The sequence below is a fragment of the Atractosteus spatula genome, chromosome 27, assembly GCF_055471065.1.
Source record: "Atractosteus spatula isolate fAtrSpa1 chromosome 27, fAtrSpa1.hap1, whole genome shotgun sequence".
Lineage (NCBI taxonomy): Eukaryota > Metazoa > Chordata > Actinopteri > Semionotiformes > Lepisosteidae > Atractosteus > Atractosteus spatula.
In genome coordinates, this window is record NC_142732.1 from 4,007,203 (window position 1) to 4,024,254 (window position 17,052).

At 41.5% G+C, this 17,052-nt stretch overlaps 2 protein-coding genes across 3 annotated transcripts; one reads left to right on the plus strand and one right to left on the minus strand.

Annotated features, from left to right (window-relative positions):
• Positions 1-147: 147 nt before the first annotated feature.
• On the plus strand, positions 148-1,627 carry emc6 (ER membrane protein complex subunit 6). The gene is made up of 2 exons (XM_088906596.1): positions 148-366; positions 960-1,627. The coding sequence occupies exon 2, from the start codon at positions 968-970 to the stop codon at positions 1,298-1,300; it is 333 nt and encodes a 110-aa protein (XP_088762722.1). The 5' UTR covers positions 148-366; positions 960-967; the 3' UTR covers positions 1,301-1,627.
• A 2,752-nt stretch (positions 1,628-4,379) lies between these two features.
• p2rx5 (purinergic receptor P2X, ligand-gated ion channel, 5) lies at positions 4,380-16,810 on the minus strand. 2 transcript variants are annotated; one of them, XM_088906594.1, is made up of 12 exons: positions 16,683-16,810; positions 12,323-12,473; positions 10,761-10,832; positions 8,394-8,469; positions 8,136-8,232; positions 7,555-7,635; positions 6,667-6,808; positions 6,075-6,211; positions 5,600-5,693; positions 5,435-5,500; positions 4,998-5,080; positions 4,380-4,615 (listed from the first exon to the last, which is right to left on the minus strand). In XM_088906594.1, the coding sequence occupies exons 2-12, from the start codon at positions 12,437-12,439 to the stop codon at positions 4,516-4,518; spliced, it is 1,065 nt and encodes a 354-aa protein (XP_088762720.1). In that variant the 5' UTR covers positions 12,440-12,473; positions 16,683-16,810; the 3' UTR covers positions 4,380-4,515. The 2 variants fall into 2 exon arrangements, with proteins under 2 accessions (XP_088762720.1, XP_088762721.1); XM_088906595.1 differs by lacking the exon at positions 16,683-16,810 and adding an exon at positions 15,038-15,342.
• Between the last annotated feature and the right edge of the window lie 242 nt (positions 16,811-17,052).

Sequence of the window (17,052 nt, forward strand, 5' to 3'; positions counted from 1 at the left end):
ACGTTTCGACTTTATTTCCAACAGAGAAAATGAAACTTGTAAATAACATATGTATGTATAAAAATGCTTTAGGAATGCATTTTTATTTTCCCCCAAAATCAATTATATATATATATTAAAATTGCTTAGGTTGGGTGCGAATGTCCCAGAACACACTGCGGGGTAAAGATGGCGGACTCTATGTAAGGCGGTGTGTTAAGAAGCGGTGTTTTTTCACAACCTTCTTGAGGCAATATCGCTTTCCCCTTTAAAAACTGTGCATGCTTAATTACCACTGAAGATTCTTCGTTATTTATTATGTTGGGCTCGATTGTTTATTAAGAAAACGGAGCGCTGGTGTTGAATCATTTCCAGACTTCTCTTCCGGTAAGCAACCTAGTACTCGGTAGCGTTCATAACGGGCATTTTAATATGTTTCAGTGGATATCGTTTCTACACTGGCTCAGTAGCGCTTAGATAATATGTGAATATTTATGAATGATGAATCTCTAGGCTATAACCCAACTGTGCCTTTTCAGTTCAGGTTGAAATTGTGAAGTTGCTAACGGCGAATTTTACACATATCCCGGAATCACAAATATGCTATAGAAAACAAGGACGGTAAATGTTTGAGAACAACGTGACTCAGGTGCAATTGTCAATTGAATGAGTATATAATAGTAGGTATTGGTTGTTTTATTTTCATGCAAATTATTGCTGATCTTGGTTTGGGGGGGGGGGGGGGGGACTTTTTTTCTGTTAGATTTGTAAAAGGTGGTGTTGTGCCGCTACAGGAATTAAAAGTTTTAAAACAGCTTTATTTGTTTTCTAAAACCGGAAGATCAGAACCGTACTCCTTAATGTCGAGGGACAAGCTGCAACAGGGATGCCGAAACCCTGCCTTCGCTCAAGAAGCGAACCGCCGGACGGCCTCCGCTCGTTTGTAACCTGCGTGTCCTTGCGTCCCCCTGTCTCTGCAGTGGGCGCGATGGCGGCTCTGGCAGCTAAACGAGAAGGACCTCAGTTCATCAGCGAGGTGGCGGTGCGGGGGAATGCCGCGGTGCTGGAGTACTGCAGGACCTCCGTGTCGGCGCTCTCGGGGGCCACCGCGGGCATCCTGGGCCTGACGGGCTTGTACGGCTTCATCTTTTACTTCCTCGCCTCCTTCCTCCTCTCCCTCCTCCTCATCCTCAAGGCTGGTCGCAGGTGGAACAAGTATTTCAAGTCCAGGAGGTTGCTCTTAACTGGAGGGCTGGTGGGAGGTCTCTTCACTTACGTTCTGTTTTGGACATTTCTTTACGGCATGGTGCATGTGTACTAATGTTCGTGATTCACTTCCACATACAGGCTTTGATATGAAATCAAGGACACTTTTTAAGTTCGGGATTTTAATCAGTTTTTACAGCCTATATATACTGTAGGTTGGACTTAATTTATGTTAGATATTCTGTGTGATTTCCACTAATCAAAATCAAACTTGAGCTACCTTTTTTTTTTGCCCTTCTGTACTGAACTGAAATGTGAAATTACTGTAAGGAATTCAACCCCAGTTTAAATGGTTTAACACGGTTGTGTGGTGTGTGTGGTCTTTTAGTTTTGAAAACATTAGTTCAGATAATTTAGAAAAATAAATAACTTATCCACATTATGAGATGGTCTGTGTGTGGTAACTACCCTTTCTAGCGTTCCCCAATAAATCTTATATTTGAAAGTTGGATTGCTTTTAAAAACATCCAGAATGCTTTTCCTAGTGGACAAATTGATGGCTTCTGAAATGTCAACATCTGAGTCAGTGTGCTTAATGCACATTATTAGTTTTATGCAAATAATATCAAACGGGCAGCTGTGCTGTCTGCAGGTTAAAAGTATATTTCAAATCATGTATGTTTCTGTATTGATAAGTGTGTGTGTGTGTGTGGTCAACTAGTCCTAAAAAAAACCCCTGTACTTTCAAGGAGCCAAGAATGAACATCTGTTGAACTTAGAATTCTGTGAACCCGAAGAAGGCTCCACAGCTGAAATGTTACATTTCTTTTCTTCTGTTTTCAAAATGGACTAAACCTTTACTAGTTCCCATACATCATATGGTACATCTACAACATATAATATTCTACCATAAAGTACACAAGATTTCTTCAAAACTATTCTGGATACTTCACACAATGACTGTGCACATATGGGTAAATTTTAGGCCTACAAGAGTTGTAGGTCTTTTTATTTATTTTATACAGATAGCAAGAAATCAAATGAACATAACGTGTATGATACAAAAAACTGTATTAAAAGAAAAGTTAAAAAGAGAAAATGAAATAAGAGTAGGAAAGGCTTATTTTAGTTTTACAAATCTAAAGTTCCATTGCTATCAATGGAGCCTTTAGTATGGGGTTTGACTTTTTAACGTGTGTTATAGACTTTCATATCCAAGCCTAATGCGGTACAGCAGTTCTGGTGGTTATTAAATGGACTTTTAATCTTTACTGCCGGATTTTCAGAACAGAGGCAGCTTTACAAAACAAAAGTCAGACAGCTGACTCCACAGCCAAAATGTTATGTTTCTTTTCTTTTCTGGTGAAAATATTTGTATTAGAATAAATCTGACAAAACCAAAGCAAATAATTGTAAAGCATTAGAAACCACGTTGAATACTGGCTTGGTTTCGTACAGAGCACCATTAATTTTAAATACTTTTATGGTAGCTGTTAACGCAACTGGAATCTGTTGTTTTGCATTCCTTGTTCATCTTATAAAGTTAAGTTACAAAATTTCATAACGTGCTCTCATTAAGGCTTAAAAAATATCACAGTAATTCAAAGGTCACCTGGAGAATCTGCAGGACCACATTTCTACTTTTATGCAGTTCTGGTGGATGTTCAGTTTGTTAATAATACAACTTTTATTTTTGAATAAGTAACTTTAAGTAGGTTATATCAGGCTTTTACACGAGACCACTCATCTGAAAGGAAAGTGATCATGTCTAAAATGTCATAACTGAATTGTTGTCCCTGTAAACATCTAACCCCTAAAAATTCATTCTTGGGCAATGAGTGCCCATGAAAGTCATGTTTTTATTAGAAGCATTTAAAAAGATCAACATGCTTGGGTGGGGGTGTGACCGGGGAAACCGTTTTTCTGCTTGAATCGGTCATTTCAAGTGTAAAAAAAATCTTTGGTTTTTATGTACTAATGATATAAAATATTCCTCTTCAACGATGGTAAAAGGTTTGGTAAAATGTATAAATTACAATACCTGAAACATTGTATAGCTTGGTTCCCCATAAACCGTGAAGGCCAGTGTGTGGGAGTAAATTAATTTTATGGTATAAATTTGAGATCTTAAATCCTTTATCTGAATTGGAACACTAAAAAAAAAATCTGACTTCAAATAAGCCATTATGCATCATCACATGCAGTTTCCGTGATCTGTATTTTAATGTTTACTGTGCAAAGTACTTGAAGTCTTTTTGTAATCACTAGAATGAGTAGTTACAGAAGTGACAACATCGTCCATCCATCCATTTTCTAACTGCTTCTTCCAATTCAGGGTTGCAAAGTGCAAAGAGTCTATCCAGGCAAGCAGCAGGCATGAGGCAGGGTACAGTCCCTCACAGGGCACGCACACACTTACACCAAAGCCGATTTCCCCAGAAGCCAAGTTGAGAAGGTTTGGGAGGAAACTCGCACGAAAACACGGGGAGAACATACAAACTCCACACACACATAGCAGCCCATAATCGAACCCAGAGCCCCAACTGTACAAGGCAGCAATGCTAACCACTGAGCCACTGTCGCCCCCGACGACCTATTAACACATGAAAATGTATCTTCCTACATTACCAAAGGGTAGACTTTGTTTTCCATTTTTGTCACATATAGTTTTATTACCGTCCATCCTCTTCTGAATGACCTGTTGAAAATGCACTTCGTTCTGCAGCCTGCAAGTGTGCAAAGAGGACTGATGATGCGTAAGAGTCCCTCCATCTCTTCATCTCGCCACCTTTCACTCTAGCGATTGGCCCTAAAGGTCAGGTGGGCATGGACCGCAGCCTGTGGCCTTTATGAAGGCTGCTACAGCCTTAACTTCCTGAGACACAAACCCCTTTAGCATTGCTAGGACACGTCCCGTTTGCTCTTGAACGGCCGGCCGGCTTTCGTTAGAATGGGAGGGCTCCAGTGGCAACGGTGGGCTGTTGGTGCTGGTGTTACTCTAAGTCATGCATTACCCTGCTTCACATTCACAACGCTTATAATACAAATGGAAGAACCGGCAGCAGGAGAGCTGGGGGAGGGAGCCCGCTGTTTTCCTCCCAGCCTAGGGCGTTCTCCTCCACTGGAGTAGGAGTGGATGGGAAGCCTTTAAAAAGACTCCTGCCCAGCGCTGCCAGTGTGTCCCACCAGCTCAGTGCTGGCAGAAAGGAACCAAGGCTGCCCGGCCCGGCCCAGTCACCGAGTGCCCCGAGGCGTGGACGCGGGCATCAGCGCTCGCTCGGACTGTGGGAGCCCCACTGCCGGCGCTGTGCGCCCCTCGGCTGCCGCTGGCTAAGACTCCGGCGACAGGTCGGTCAGCTGCACGCGCTCGGGGATGCACTTGTTGCTCTTCTCTTCCTTTCGAACCCCTTCGCCATTTGTCTTGCAGTTCCTGCAGGAGAGAAGTGCAGGTGTGGCACAGCGTCGAAGGGGGCATTGCGCCACCTGGAGCTGTTTCGTATTTCATGAATGTAGGAGCATTTGGCAAAGAGTTTTGTATTTAAAAAGATTTCAGAGCCTGATATAGTGAGGAGAATGTAGTTCAACATCATCGAAAATAAGCCTGATTGTTATTATGTGCTGCTTTAAGTGTTTAAAGATGTATGCCTGCATGTTTCAGATAAATACTGTCAAAATAGCCCGAATTCTGTGAGATTCAGTTTAGCTCTAGGTAGGGACACACAAAAAGTCACCACTTAATTACAACTGAAACTTACACATTTACTGGTGACTTACATATTCAAAGTTAAACAGGTATATTTTAAGGGACTTACTTGGCACTTTCAAATTTCCGCGCTCTGTAAAATGTGCTCTTCTTCATCATGTACAACAACACCAGGTCACAAAAGAAGGCCCCCTGAGACAAATCATTAGGGTTACTATCGAGTTAAGTGTCTAGTCCTCATTATTAGAATTTATGTATTTAAATTTAAGTATATTAAGAACACTATTTAAATTACACAACATTTAAAAACTATAAATTCCCCTGGAATAGATATGCCACAAACATTCAATAATCTATATTTTACTCAGATCTGTGATTTGTGGTGGTATAGTACTGTAGCTAGGACTGAAAACTATGCTGAACTGGCCTATATTAGCGCCCCCGTGTGGTCAGATTGATAGACACGCCATCTATTAATGGGCGAAAAACTCTTGATTCATGTTAGATAGAATTAGTTCATGTATTGTATTATTCATGCATACTCACAGCGCCCATTAATGCCAGCCCAGAGCCAATATTGATGATAGTTGGAATTATATTGAACTTTCCAGCCTGAAACAGTCAGGGGAAAAGAGACAGCAATGTGACTCATTTTCAAATCGGAACACCAAACTCAAGATCACAAAACAGCGTTACAAGTCGTCTTCGTACCTTTCCATTCACCATGATGTCAAACCGTATCCCATACGCCTTTGTGAGATTTCGAAATTCCGCTCCTGTGGCGTCTCTGAAATATTTGACGTATCTAGAAAAACAAACTAACGCCTGTCAGGAAAGACCTAAAATAGATTGAGCTACATTTTTTTTTCCAGGACCCAGAGAACTGTAATGCCCCTGAACAGAGTTTATTTTTTTCCATCTCTAAATACAGGATTTAGAACTACGTATTTACTGAAAGAACATGAGTTTAAAAAGTTCCTAAACCTGACAAATCATTTTATGAAAACATCATTGCTCTGTGTCTATTGTACAGTCAGTGTTACATATGACAATCTGGGAACACAAAAAAAACTTAGTATATTATTGATATTTTACAAAAATGTATATATTAAAACATGAATGTTTCACTCCAGGGTTTTACAGTGCTGGCGAATGCAGGTATTCCAGTGATGGTGATCTGCAGTACCTGAAGTTGTATCCAGACGTGACAGTTTTGTTCACTGACGCTGCATCCAGTCGAACGAAAGAGTAGTGGGGATCACACCCCGAGAAGCCCTTGTCTAGGTCGCAGTTCCATTCAATCAGCACTCCGATGGACCCCCCCTGCGCGATACACATTCAAAACATGCACCCAAATACACTGAGGTACAGCCTGTGGCTTCATTAGACCAGGTTTCTTCTGGTGTGTTAAAATATGCTGACACGCAGCACAGTACCTTTCCTCAGCATTTTAATTTTTGTCAGGTTTTCACGAGGAAAGGAGAGAGGAATTCCAGTGCTCGTGTGGATTAGGACACCTTTTTAACCCAGACCTCTGACGTGTTTCCATTTCCTTCTTGAAACAAGAGATCCAGGATGCAAAAAGCAAAGAACCAGCACAGGACATTAACACTAATCGGGCGATGGCACGGTTACTGTTGCTGTTCCAAGATCTTGTGCTTATTAGTCCATTAAGGGAAAAAAAGTAAATAAGACTTTTTTCCCCCCCAGTTTTGCCACTGAGTGTTTTGGAACTTAATTATCCGTTTTAAGTGCTTTAGAGCAGTCAGGACACTCACCAGTAGAGCCATTTCGTGGAAGTCATGCCCAGCCCAGTGAACCAGATCTCCCAAGCGAAAGATGGGGCAGTAGGGATGAGAGATTTTATTATATGAACAGTTCTTCAAATATGAATCATCCTCTGTATCCAACACGTTAGACCTGTTCACACAGAAACAAAATCAATCAGACACCTGGGTCTCACAACTACGGTATACAGTACGTGAACGGTCTTGATTCAGACAAAGTGCATGAAGTCATTCAATATTATTAATGGGAAACCAGTTAAAAGCCATTTGCCATTCAGAACTTTGCACAAAATTTCCTGACAGCATAAAAGAGTTTAAAGTTTGGACTAAGTCAGTAATTGTGGCTTTTTCACTTTGACGCCAGCCAAAAAAACCTGCCTGTGACTGAGGCATGCCAGTGAGAATGGGAATTCAGGTGTTTTTTACAAAAAAACAGATTTGACAGTTTTAACATGCACTTTCAATACCTTTCTGGTTCTGTATAAATAATTCTGCTTAACTTTAAAAATCTAAAAGGTTTAACCACGTCTCCTCTTAGACATCTACTGAGGTTTTTTCCAGTACTGTAGTGGCGCCATGCAGTTTCACTTGATATTTGTAAAGAATGATTGTCTAATGAACGGAATGATTCAGCAGAATACAGTACATCCACAACACCGGTTCGTGTCAGCAGAGCGGAATGCAGTAACACTGGAACCCAGAACAGGGGTTTGGAAAAAGGCCAAGGACAGAGGCAGCTGTCTGAACACAAGGACAGACCAACAACATCAGTAACGTCTTCCTTGACAAATAATCCATTCATTTCTTCTATTATTGATCATTTAATTCAGTCCTGGCTGGGCTGTTTATTCAGTGTACGTATTTATAAATGCGGCTTACTTTGAGAATGCAAATTTAGGGAATCTGATGGTGTTTTTAATGTAGACTGTGAAATTTGCAGCTTTTCCTAACAAGGGTTTCCTGAAAAAAGACACAAAAAAACAGCTTTAAGATGTTTTGTATTTTCTCAATAGTAATCTCTTTTTTTTGCTGTATACACAGTTACGTATATACATATTTGTTGTATATAAAAGGGTACCTTTTACTGTACAAAAACCATTGTGTGCTATAGGCACTGCACACAGGATAGGGTATATAGTCAAGATTTAATACAAATGAGTGGATTAAACAATATTTTGACAAGATTGTACTGAATTCCCCATCTTTTAGGTAGCTGTGCTCAAATATGCACACATCTAGGTAGCTTTTTATAAATGAATGTCACATACTCTTTGTTAAAAAAACACCCTTGGACCCAAATACATTTCACCTCAATGAAAAACAACAGTGAACCTTTAGGTTGTGGCTACAATTATTACATATTTAAATTACAGTTCTCTATCCTTGTCTGCAGTTCGCAGATTTCATCTGTGAGCCTATGAGTAGTCTTTCTGAGTAAGGAACAGCAGCAGTGGTCTTACTCAGCTTTTCTGGATCTTTCAATGGGACACCAGCCGAATATCTCACAGGTACCTGTTGTATTTGGACCTGTTTTCAAACAGCGGCCAGTTTTTATTCCTGCAGCGAGAAGAAATATAGTTAACCACCATGTTCTTCATTCTGCCTTCTATTGCATCCTTGTTTTTCTCTCTGGTGACATCCGCCAGGAAACTGAGACATGCCAAAATTTTACCCAGCCACCGAGTATAAATGACAGCTGCCTGTTATTTATTCCATACCGTGACCAGCAATGACTTCGGTGTCGGGAATACAATCTTCATTTGTTCTGCACCAGCCATCACGAACCCTAGGGCTCTGAAAAGATGCAAAAAAATAAATGCACGCACCCATCTTTATACGTGCCGTCTTATCATGCAGCTCACGGTTTGTGGCGGTTATTAACCGATGTTCTGGAGGGCTAACAACAAGTCAATCTCACACCATCAACGCTAAACTAGCTACATAAACCGAACTCGGATGCCTCCTTTCATATTAGTCTCAATCTTCCCTCCTCTGTCCCATCTCCACCTTACAGCTGCCCCTTGGGTCACTCTGTCTGAATGGGGTTCGAGCCTCCTTGTCCTGTGGCCAGGAGGCTGCCCATTAACCAGCCAAACTTTTCTCACCAAACATTCACAAGTATTCAATCCTTGTATGTTGTTGTCTCTAGTGAACTATGTAATGTAAAAGGAATCTTTTAGATCTCCATGGTGATGGTGCTATGTGGCATTTTGGGTTATATCTGCCACTTTGTTGATTAAGGCTTGCCATTTTATAGAAGGATATATATAAACCAGACTTGATCACAGACATTGTATTCTGGGAAAACAGTTACCTGGTTCCTAATTGTGAAACACTGGGGTTTGCAACTGGAGTTTTCTTACTCACTTGCACCATAATGTCTTTGTACATGGCTGTTAATGGGATTAGTAGCCTAATTCTCTTTCAGCAGAGATCAGCCTTTCTTGTGAAATACAGCTAAAACACAATTTCACATGTCATCTGGGCAAGGCTGTAGTAATTAATGCTTCATTCTGCAGCAAATGTATACCTTTTAGAGGAAGTTGGATTAAGTTACTATGATTATTTTGTATTATGTACTCTGGAACCTGTTTTCCTGTTTTTTTTAAACCTCCCTGGTTACATGGAATTGAAGTGTCTTTAAATTAACAATGAGATAACTTTGTTTTGTACAATGATATGAGGAATAAGGTTTAGTATTTTTTGTATTAGAGAATAACAAATTTCAGAGCGTTTGGTGAAGATAAATCTATCCATCCATTTCCGAACCCCTTTATCCAAGGGGGGCAGTAGGCGCAGTGCAGAAAAGGGCATCACATCACAACACATCTATCCATTCGTCACAGGTCACACACACTCACACCAGAGCCAATTCTTCCAGAAGCCAGTAACCTACTGTATGTATTTGGACTGTGGGAGGAAACCCATGCAAATATGGGGAGAACATACAAACTCCACACAGATAGCACCACATGTTTATATAATTGAACCCAGGGCCCCAGAGCTGTGAGGCACTGATGCCCAAGATGGATCTAATGCACTACAAATTTCTTGACACCCGAAGAAGGCTCCACAGCCGAAACGTAGCGTTTCCCTTCTTCTCTTTTCAGCATTGAATAAACCTTTACTTGCTCCTTTACAAATTTAAAACTGCAAGCAACATGCAGAAATCATATAAACTTGTAAACGGTGTCATCTCATATCACAGTAATGCCACACAAACATGCCAGGAAGAATAATGTGTTGAACCATTCAGCCATTCAAGCCACGCTGAACGTGAACACTCCATGTAAGGAGCTGAGGGACTGACACCAATTGTACGCTTGTTGCCATGGAATGAAACACTATACACAGCAACTCCCCCTGTCAGGGCTCATTATCACATGTGTGACCAGGCAGGCAAGCTGTATAAGCTTTATTCTGTGCAATGGCTGGCATTCAAAGAGAAACTCATCTAATTCAAGTGTCAGAGTCATGCAGTGGCGATTTCAGCGGACTGGGGTCGATAAAGGAAGAGACAAAGCTCAGCTTCACAGTCCAGTACAGTCTGACTTGAATGTTCAGAGAACCGGGCTCCCTCGATCCCGTTTCAGAATTCAGAGCTCTGGGGTCCTGCTGTGCCCGTGACTTGACAGCATCTTGCAAAAATTGTGCTCTTTGCACATCAGTGAATTGTGTATTGACTGCACAGTAACTGTCATGTAAGGGAATGTAGGTGTCAGCATCATCCCAGACCTGAATAACATAGGTAATAAAATGACTAGGGAGTTTTATGAAAATTTATTGCCTCCCATCTAAGGGAGAGAACTCTCTGGGGAAAGATACTGTATACTGCCGACAATGCCCAGAAACTAGTCTCAGAACAATAGCCTATTTTTCTAATGTTTATGGCAAGGTACAGCACACACACAGACAACCTGACTGCTGTTAATTGTTGTCCTAAACCAGCTGGGTTACTCCAGTAACGCTCAGTACTCAAATCATGCCTCTTTTCCACCTTAATTAGAGTTTGTTCCAACTACTGAATTATCTAGTGGGAGACTTAATCAGTGGCTAAAAAACAAAATGAATTTTACACTGCTTACCTCTGCACAGTATGTTAGTTTCTGGTTTGGAGTTTCTATGAAGTTTGTAACAACGGCAAAAACTCTTTCCCCCTGAAAGATGAAGTTATAACAAAGATGAGAAAATATTATTGCTTCTTTAAATTTTATGTAATGAAATAACTGCTAAATTACTGTAGCAAACACATTCATCTGAAAGTGTTAGACAGCAATAAAATAATGCAGTCTGTTCCTGTTAGAAACTTACAATAATTCCAGTTTTATTTTCACATTAGGATCTCAAATTGAAATATGAAATTTGAAATTGAAGAAACCTTGTTAAAAACTGCTTAATGTGAATCATCATTCCAATAAATGAAGCCTGCTTTTAAGACTAAATAATTATACAATGACTCCTATTTAGTTGAAGTCACTTGATCAATATTTGGGAGTACAGTCATAAGAGCAGAGTCAACACGTGATTCTAGGAAAGTCCATAGTGGTGCCCCTTACAGTACACTTAGATTAGAGCATTCATTATACGGATGAGTAATGGAAATAGTTTCTGAAATTAATTTCTTTCTTGTCAGTTTTCTCTTTTCAGCAGGGAATAAACCTTTACTTGTTCCTTTGCAGCCTACGCATGCTGACGCAGCTACCCACCTGAACTACAAAGATTTTATTTCATTAGCCTGTCAATGTAGGACATTCCCTTCAGCTCGGATATGTTCATGGTCACTTTTCCTGGGCAGATTCCAGAGCAGCACGTGTCCTAGGATTCTATTTGCTTGTTTATGACTTTCTCTGCCTTTTCAATGTTGACTTGAGAAGGATGCATCAACAAATTTAAATCATTTTCAAGGTTACCTCTTTTAAGGTCATTATTTCCCCACATTTTACTTTGAGTTTATGCTTTTACTACCTATATGTAATACTCTCCACTTGTAATGTACGTTTCAGCAGCAGTTTTAATTTAATTAAAATTTCAGCCAGCTTAATGAAAAACCTCACAATCACTTCAATCCATTCTGCCAAATACTGACCTGTCATCTTACAGCCCAATTTATAATGCGCTTTGTAATTTATTTTCTGTTCAACAGAGTTATTCCATGTTTTTATTTCATGTTGAGAGAATTTTCTTTTACATGGAAAGCTATTCTGAGCTTTGAACAGTATCCTCACTGTATCATACACCTACAGTAATACCATCAGCACTAAACTGAACTCAAACACCTCCTTTTGCATTCATCTCAATCCCCGTCCCCACCTTACAGCTGCCCCTTGGGTCACTCTGTCTGAATAGGGTTCGAGCCTGCCCATTAACCAGGCGGGTTCAGCCAAACGTTTCTCACAAAGTAATCCAGGCATTGACAAAGCTTTCAATCCTTGGATATTGCCATGCCTAGTGAAATATTATATAATACACCCTCTGGATTTTTATTGGACTTTTGTTCCATTACTGTGAACTCAAAGGTTTCCGGAGTGTTTCAGCTTCGTGGCCCCAGCCAAGGAAGATCATTGAACTCCAAACCCGAAGCAACATAGCCCTGAAGCCCCACCTGTACCCAGCAGGGCAGTCTTCAGTGTGACCGGGATAAACTCACCCGTGAGGGAATGACATAGTCCTCTGGTCCCCACAGGTGGAGGCTGCTGTCTGAAGTGTTAGTGAGAACCACTCCCTTCAGCTTCGTGACCACCGAGCTCTGGATCGATTCCTCCATCTCCTGGTAACCCTTTTTTGTTATGAAGACCCATCTGTGCAGGAATGGACAATACAAAACATCCATAAGACCACGAGAAAGAGGATGGCCCATCTAGCCTCTTACGGAGTAGATAACTAATCCCATCCAGCAGGTTCCTGAAAGAAGTCAGGATATCAGCTTCAACTATATGGCTGGGCAGCTTGTTCCAGACTCCCACCAACCTTCAGGTTAGGAAGTGCCTCCTGCCCATAGTTTTAAGTGCACTTTCACATAGTTTCCACCTGTGTGCTCCAATTCCTGTTCAATCCTGTGATTGATTTTGAAGATTTGCGAAGCCTTTGAAGATTTTCAATACTCGTGTTAGGTCCCCTCGTAATCTTCCCCATGAAAACCAAAAGCTTCCCCTTTAATATTCATTTCATAACCGCGTCAGGACATGACCATAGTTTGGGCATTGGACATTCAGTACAGTTGATTTATTGTAATATTCCAGCAAGGCAATTTGAGAGAATCAGTAGTCAGTAACTATATACTGCACAGTCTTAGGGACAATGTTTTCAGTCACTTGGTACAAATAAATCCAGTATGGAATACTGCACTAAACAAAGATCTATATGGGATCTTTCTACATCCGCAAAGACCCCTGTGATGTTGCGCGATACATAATGGTTACAATACCACCATCAACATGAATTCACCTACTGCTCGTTTTACCTGTTTGCAACCACATGTTCAGATCTCTTCAAACCTTAAAGGAAAAATAAAGGATCTGAATAGATATTTAAGGTGCCTGTATCTTCTCCATTTCATTCAGCATTTGCTGAATAGAATAACCGATTATCTTTTGACCTCCTGACTAAAGTAACCTTGTATGTTTGTAGAATATTTAACTTCACTCCTGAGTAGTTTTGTTCTTATTTCATGGTACAGCTGCCTCTGAGCAGCCAAAAGCCTGATAAAAGAGTCTCAAAACACTGTGCTAGCAAAAGACATGCACATGTTTTCGAATCTCCAGCGGTAATGCAGTTTTCCCACAGTGCACTGACAGTCTGCACAAGCCAGGGTTTCATGGCCTGGCTGTTAATGTAGAGCTCACAGAGTGACCTCAGTAACATGCCTCTAGTCTCACACCATTCCTGATCACCCTTGCTCATGTTTCCTGAAACAATATGCAAAATACTGTTTCCAGTTGATGATGTCAACGCCCACAGCAATACACCAGTTGTTGCCAGGGGCTTCTGCTGTAGCATTTGCATGCAAGTAAATTTCATAGCACCAGGATAGGTGTTTTCTAGCATGAAAGAAGATGCGTAACATCACAAATCCATGGACTGATGCATTATCCAATCCAAGAAATATATAATATAATCCTATCACAGGTGGGCAGAAACTTTCATCACCCTCATTAAGGAAATAAAAACGCCAACTCCTGCGTGAAAATAATTAAGAAAAATGCCCAGAAGGCTTCTCAAGATAAATTTGTTGTGTGTGTATATATATATAGCATTCAGGATGTCATGGTGGCACAGTACTTAGCATTGCTGCCTTGGGTTCAATTCCTGGGGTGCTGTATGTGTGGAGCTTGTATGTTCTCCCCGTGTTTATCTGGGTTTCCTCTAGGTTCTCCAGTTTCCTCTCACAGTCCAAAGACATGCTGGTAGGTCAACTGTCTTCTGCGTGTGTGAGTGTGAGTGTTTGTACACTCCGCGAGTGTGTGTGAGTGTTTGCAGTCCCTGCAATGGACTGGCATCCTGTCCAGGATATACCCATTGCTTGCTGGGACAGGCTCTGGCTCCCCTGTGACTCTGAATTGAGCAAAGTGGTTAGAAAATGGGTGGACGGATATATGCAGTAGCACTCTTCAAAATTCAGAGTGGCGTAGTTATTAGCACTGCTTCCTCATAACTCTTGGGTGCAGGATGCAGTTCTGGACTGGGACTTATGTGAACGTCTTACGTGGGGAGTTTGCATGCTCTCCCTGTCTCTGTGTGGCCTTTCTCGATGTTGTCCAGTTTCCTCGTGCACCACAAAAACATACATACTGGTCGGGTTAACTGCGGTTTCTAAATTGTTGCTGTAAGTATATATATTTTTAGCAATCCTTGTGTTACTTTGTGTTGCTCCTACATCAAACTGTAGGAGATCGAGGAGTGAACGAGGAGTGTCATCTCTAAAAATAGAGCCTTAAGATTAACAGAGAATGATGACACGGTAGAAACCGGTCTCTTGTCGACAGAGCACTATTCCCAAAGTTCAATTTCCTTAAATTCCTATAGTGAAAATGCGTTGTGTCTATTCAGAGACTCGGTTTGGGGGATTAAAACGCTTAATAGAAGCTGGATTTCTGTCCAATTTAGGCTTCAAAAGAGCAGGACCTGCTTCAGTAATAGTAACACGTTATCGGAGTCCCTAACCAAGGTGAACTGCACCACAGGTTGAATTCATTGCTTGACTACCGCAGTGTCACCTTTCAGCACGTCTCCAAACTTACAGCTGCTTTGACATAAGTGGCGTTTACAGACACTGGAACTCGAAGCGTGGAAATGGCTTTAACCGGAGTTTCTGAAGGTTATGCAAACGATATGGAAAATAATTTTAAAATAATCGGTATCTTACCCGACGATGTATCCCAGAATGGCTAGCTGGACGACTCTGTATAATATTCCGACTTTCTTGTTTTGCGCAATGACATATTTTTCCGTCTTGTAATCAAACACGGAGAGGAAAAAAGACTTCCAGCTGTCCTCTGCCATTCCGTCCCCTATTCCGCAGCTCGGCAACCTGAGACCGCACTGAAGAAAGAGGTCCTGGTGCAGTAAGCTCAGTATCTTCTCTCGCCGTGCCGCGTTAAAGGCACAGTATCCCTTCAGCTTCAGGCGGCGTGGTGTGATCTCTTTGGGTGGACGTATGATAGTGTCCTGTTTGTGTGGATTTTAAAGTGTTGGCGAAGTGTTACGGTGAAGGGTCTTTGGGATCGAATTTCATGGATATGCGATTCCTATTGTTAAAACGTAGGTGTCGTAAAAATAGCATTGTTTGTTGAACTACACTCTTTTATCAGCTACTAAGGAGTATTTAAGACGTTCTAGTCATTCAAAACCCTTTTTTATTCAGGGTTTAGAAAGGGACAGTACTCAAAAACCCTCGTTAAAGTAGCTCTCAGTTTGCTGATGCCCTTGGATCGTCAGTCACTTAATATTATGTTCCGTGGAAAGTGTGAAGTTTGAGACTGTCTATTACAGTATCCTGCTGGATCACACGAGCGATTGTCACTGCCGTTTTCTCTCATTGGTTTGACTCTTATCTAGCTACCCAGAGTTGATTCTTTTAAATCAGATTTCGCTCATTGCCTCAGGGGGTCCCACAAGGCGCTGTGATGGGGTTGTAGCATTTACATGCTGCATCTTGGTCGTATCATTCGCCATCGTGGACTTGGGTTTGACCGCCATTACTGAGGATGCTCAGATTTGATTACAGAGCGAATCAGGTGCGACTACGGTGTTTGAGTGGTGAACCGGTGGTATGGAGGCAACAGAGCTTTCTTTAGCTGAACTATGACAAGACTGAGGGGTTATTTTAATTGGCGCAGCAAAGCTCATGACTCTAGTGTTGTTTGGACAATGCTGAACCCAAACCTTGGACTCAAGCTGGCGTTACCTTTGACCCCGTGATAGAATTGGAAGCACAGGTTAGAAAAATGTGTAACCTTCAACTTGCATCTCCCTTGAACAAATGTCCATGTTTTTGCCAGCCATCTTATCTTCTTAAGCCTTCAACCACTTGAATTGCTCCAAATATTAAACACCTCGGTTTATTCCCAGATTATGACATGGCAAAGTGAGATTTGTTACGCAATAGCAGAGAGAACCCGATGCAGAAAACCAGAACGATCTCCAGAGGCGTAGTCGATATGACAATCCGAGGTCCGAAAGCCGTAGGTAAACAAACCGGTGCAAAAGTACAAAACCAGAAGCGGAGCCGTAAGGAGAGTCGAAACCAGAACGATAAGCAATGTACCAAAAACAGGAGACGTAGTCCGAGAACAAACCAGGGTCAGGAAGCCAAAAACCAAGTAGTACGTCGTAGCGAAAATAGAAGTAGCTCTAGCCAGGAAAACCCTAATACTGAGCCCAGGAGAAAGTGTGAAGCAGCATTAAATAGGCTGGGGTAAATGGGCTAATTGGGAACCGTGCTGGAATGCGAGGTGGAATGACGAGTCCTCCGGGGGCGTGGCGTAACAAGATTGTATCCTTTTACTTACCTGATTCAGCAGATGGCTACATGTACCCCCTTCCTTAAGCAGAGAGGCATAATCTTTATCACCAGAGTGCATTTTTCCCAGTGAAGAGTGTTTGATAGGACTCTGTTACCAGTGTCTATAGAAATTCCCTTTAAAGGCTCACTCATGCTGCAATAAAACTGGTTTGTCATTATCACAGATTGAGAATGCATTTGTAAATCTGAAAGGTGGTAATTCGGCAAGGCGGATCGCGCTGTTTCCATGGTCCACCTGTTTTCTACCAGTAGAGAGGCGGGGTGTGACGGGAGTGAGCTATGATATCTGTTTTGTGTACGTGAGCTGTGGGCTATAAATAAACTCTGGAAATAACCTGAAGCTGCCTGCAGGGATA

Coding starts and splice junctions, on each gene's coding strand:
- p2rx5 (XM_088906595.1), bottom strand. CDS start 15,174: ATGGCAGAGGACAGCTGGAAGTCTTTTTTCCTCTCCGTGTTTGATTAC. Junction 10,833..12,322: donor ACTATGTCATTCCCTCACGG/GTGAGTTTATCC, acceptor TTCATCTTTCAG/GGGGAAAGAGTTTTTGCCGT. Junction 5,694..6,074: donor ACGTCTGGATACAACTTCAG/GTACTGCAGATC, acceptor TTGTTTTTCTAG/ATACGTCAAATATTTCAGAG.
- emc6 (XM_088906596.1), top strand. CDS start 968: ATGGCGGCTCTGGCAGCTAAACGAGAAGGACCTCAGTTCATCAGCGAG.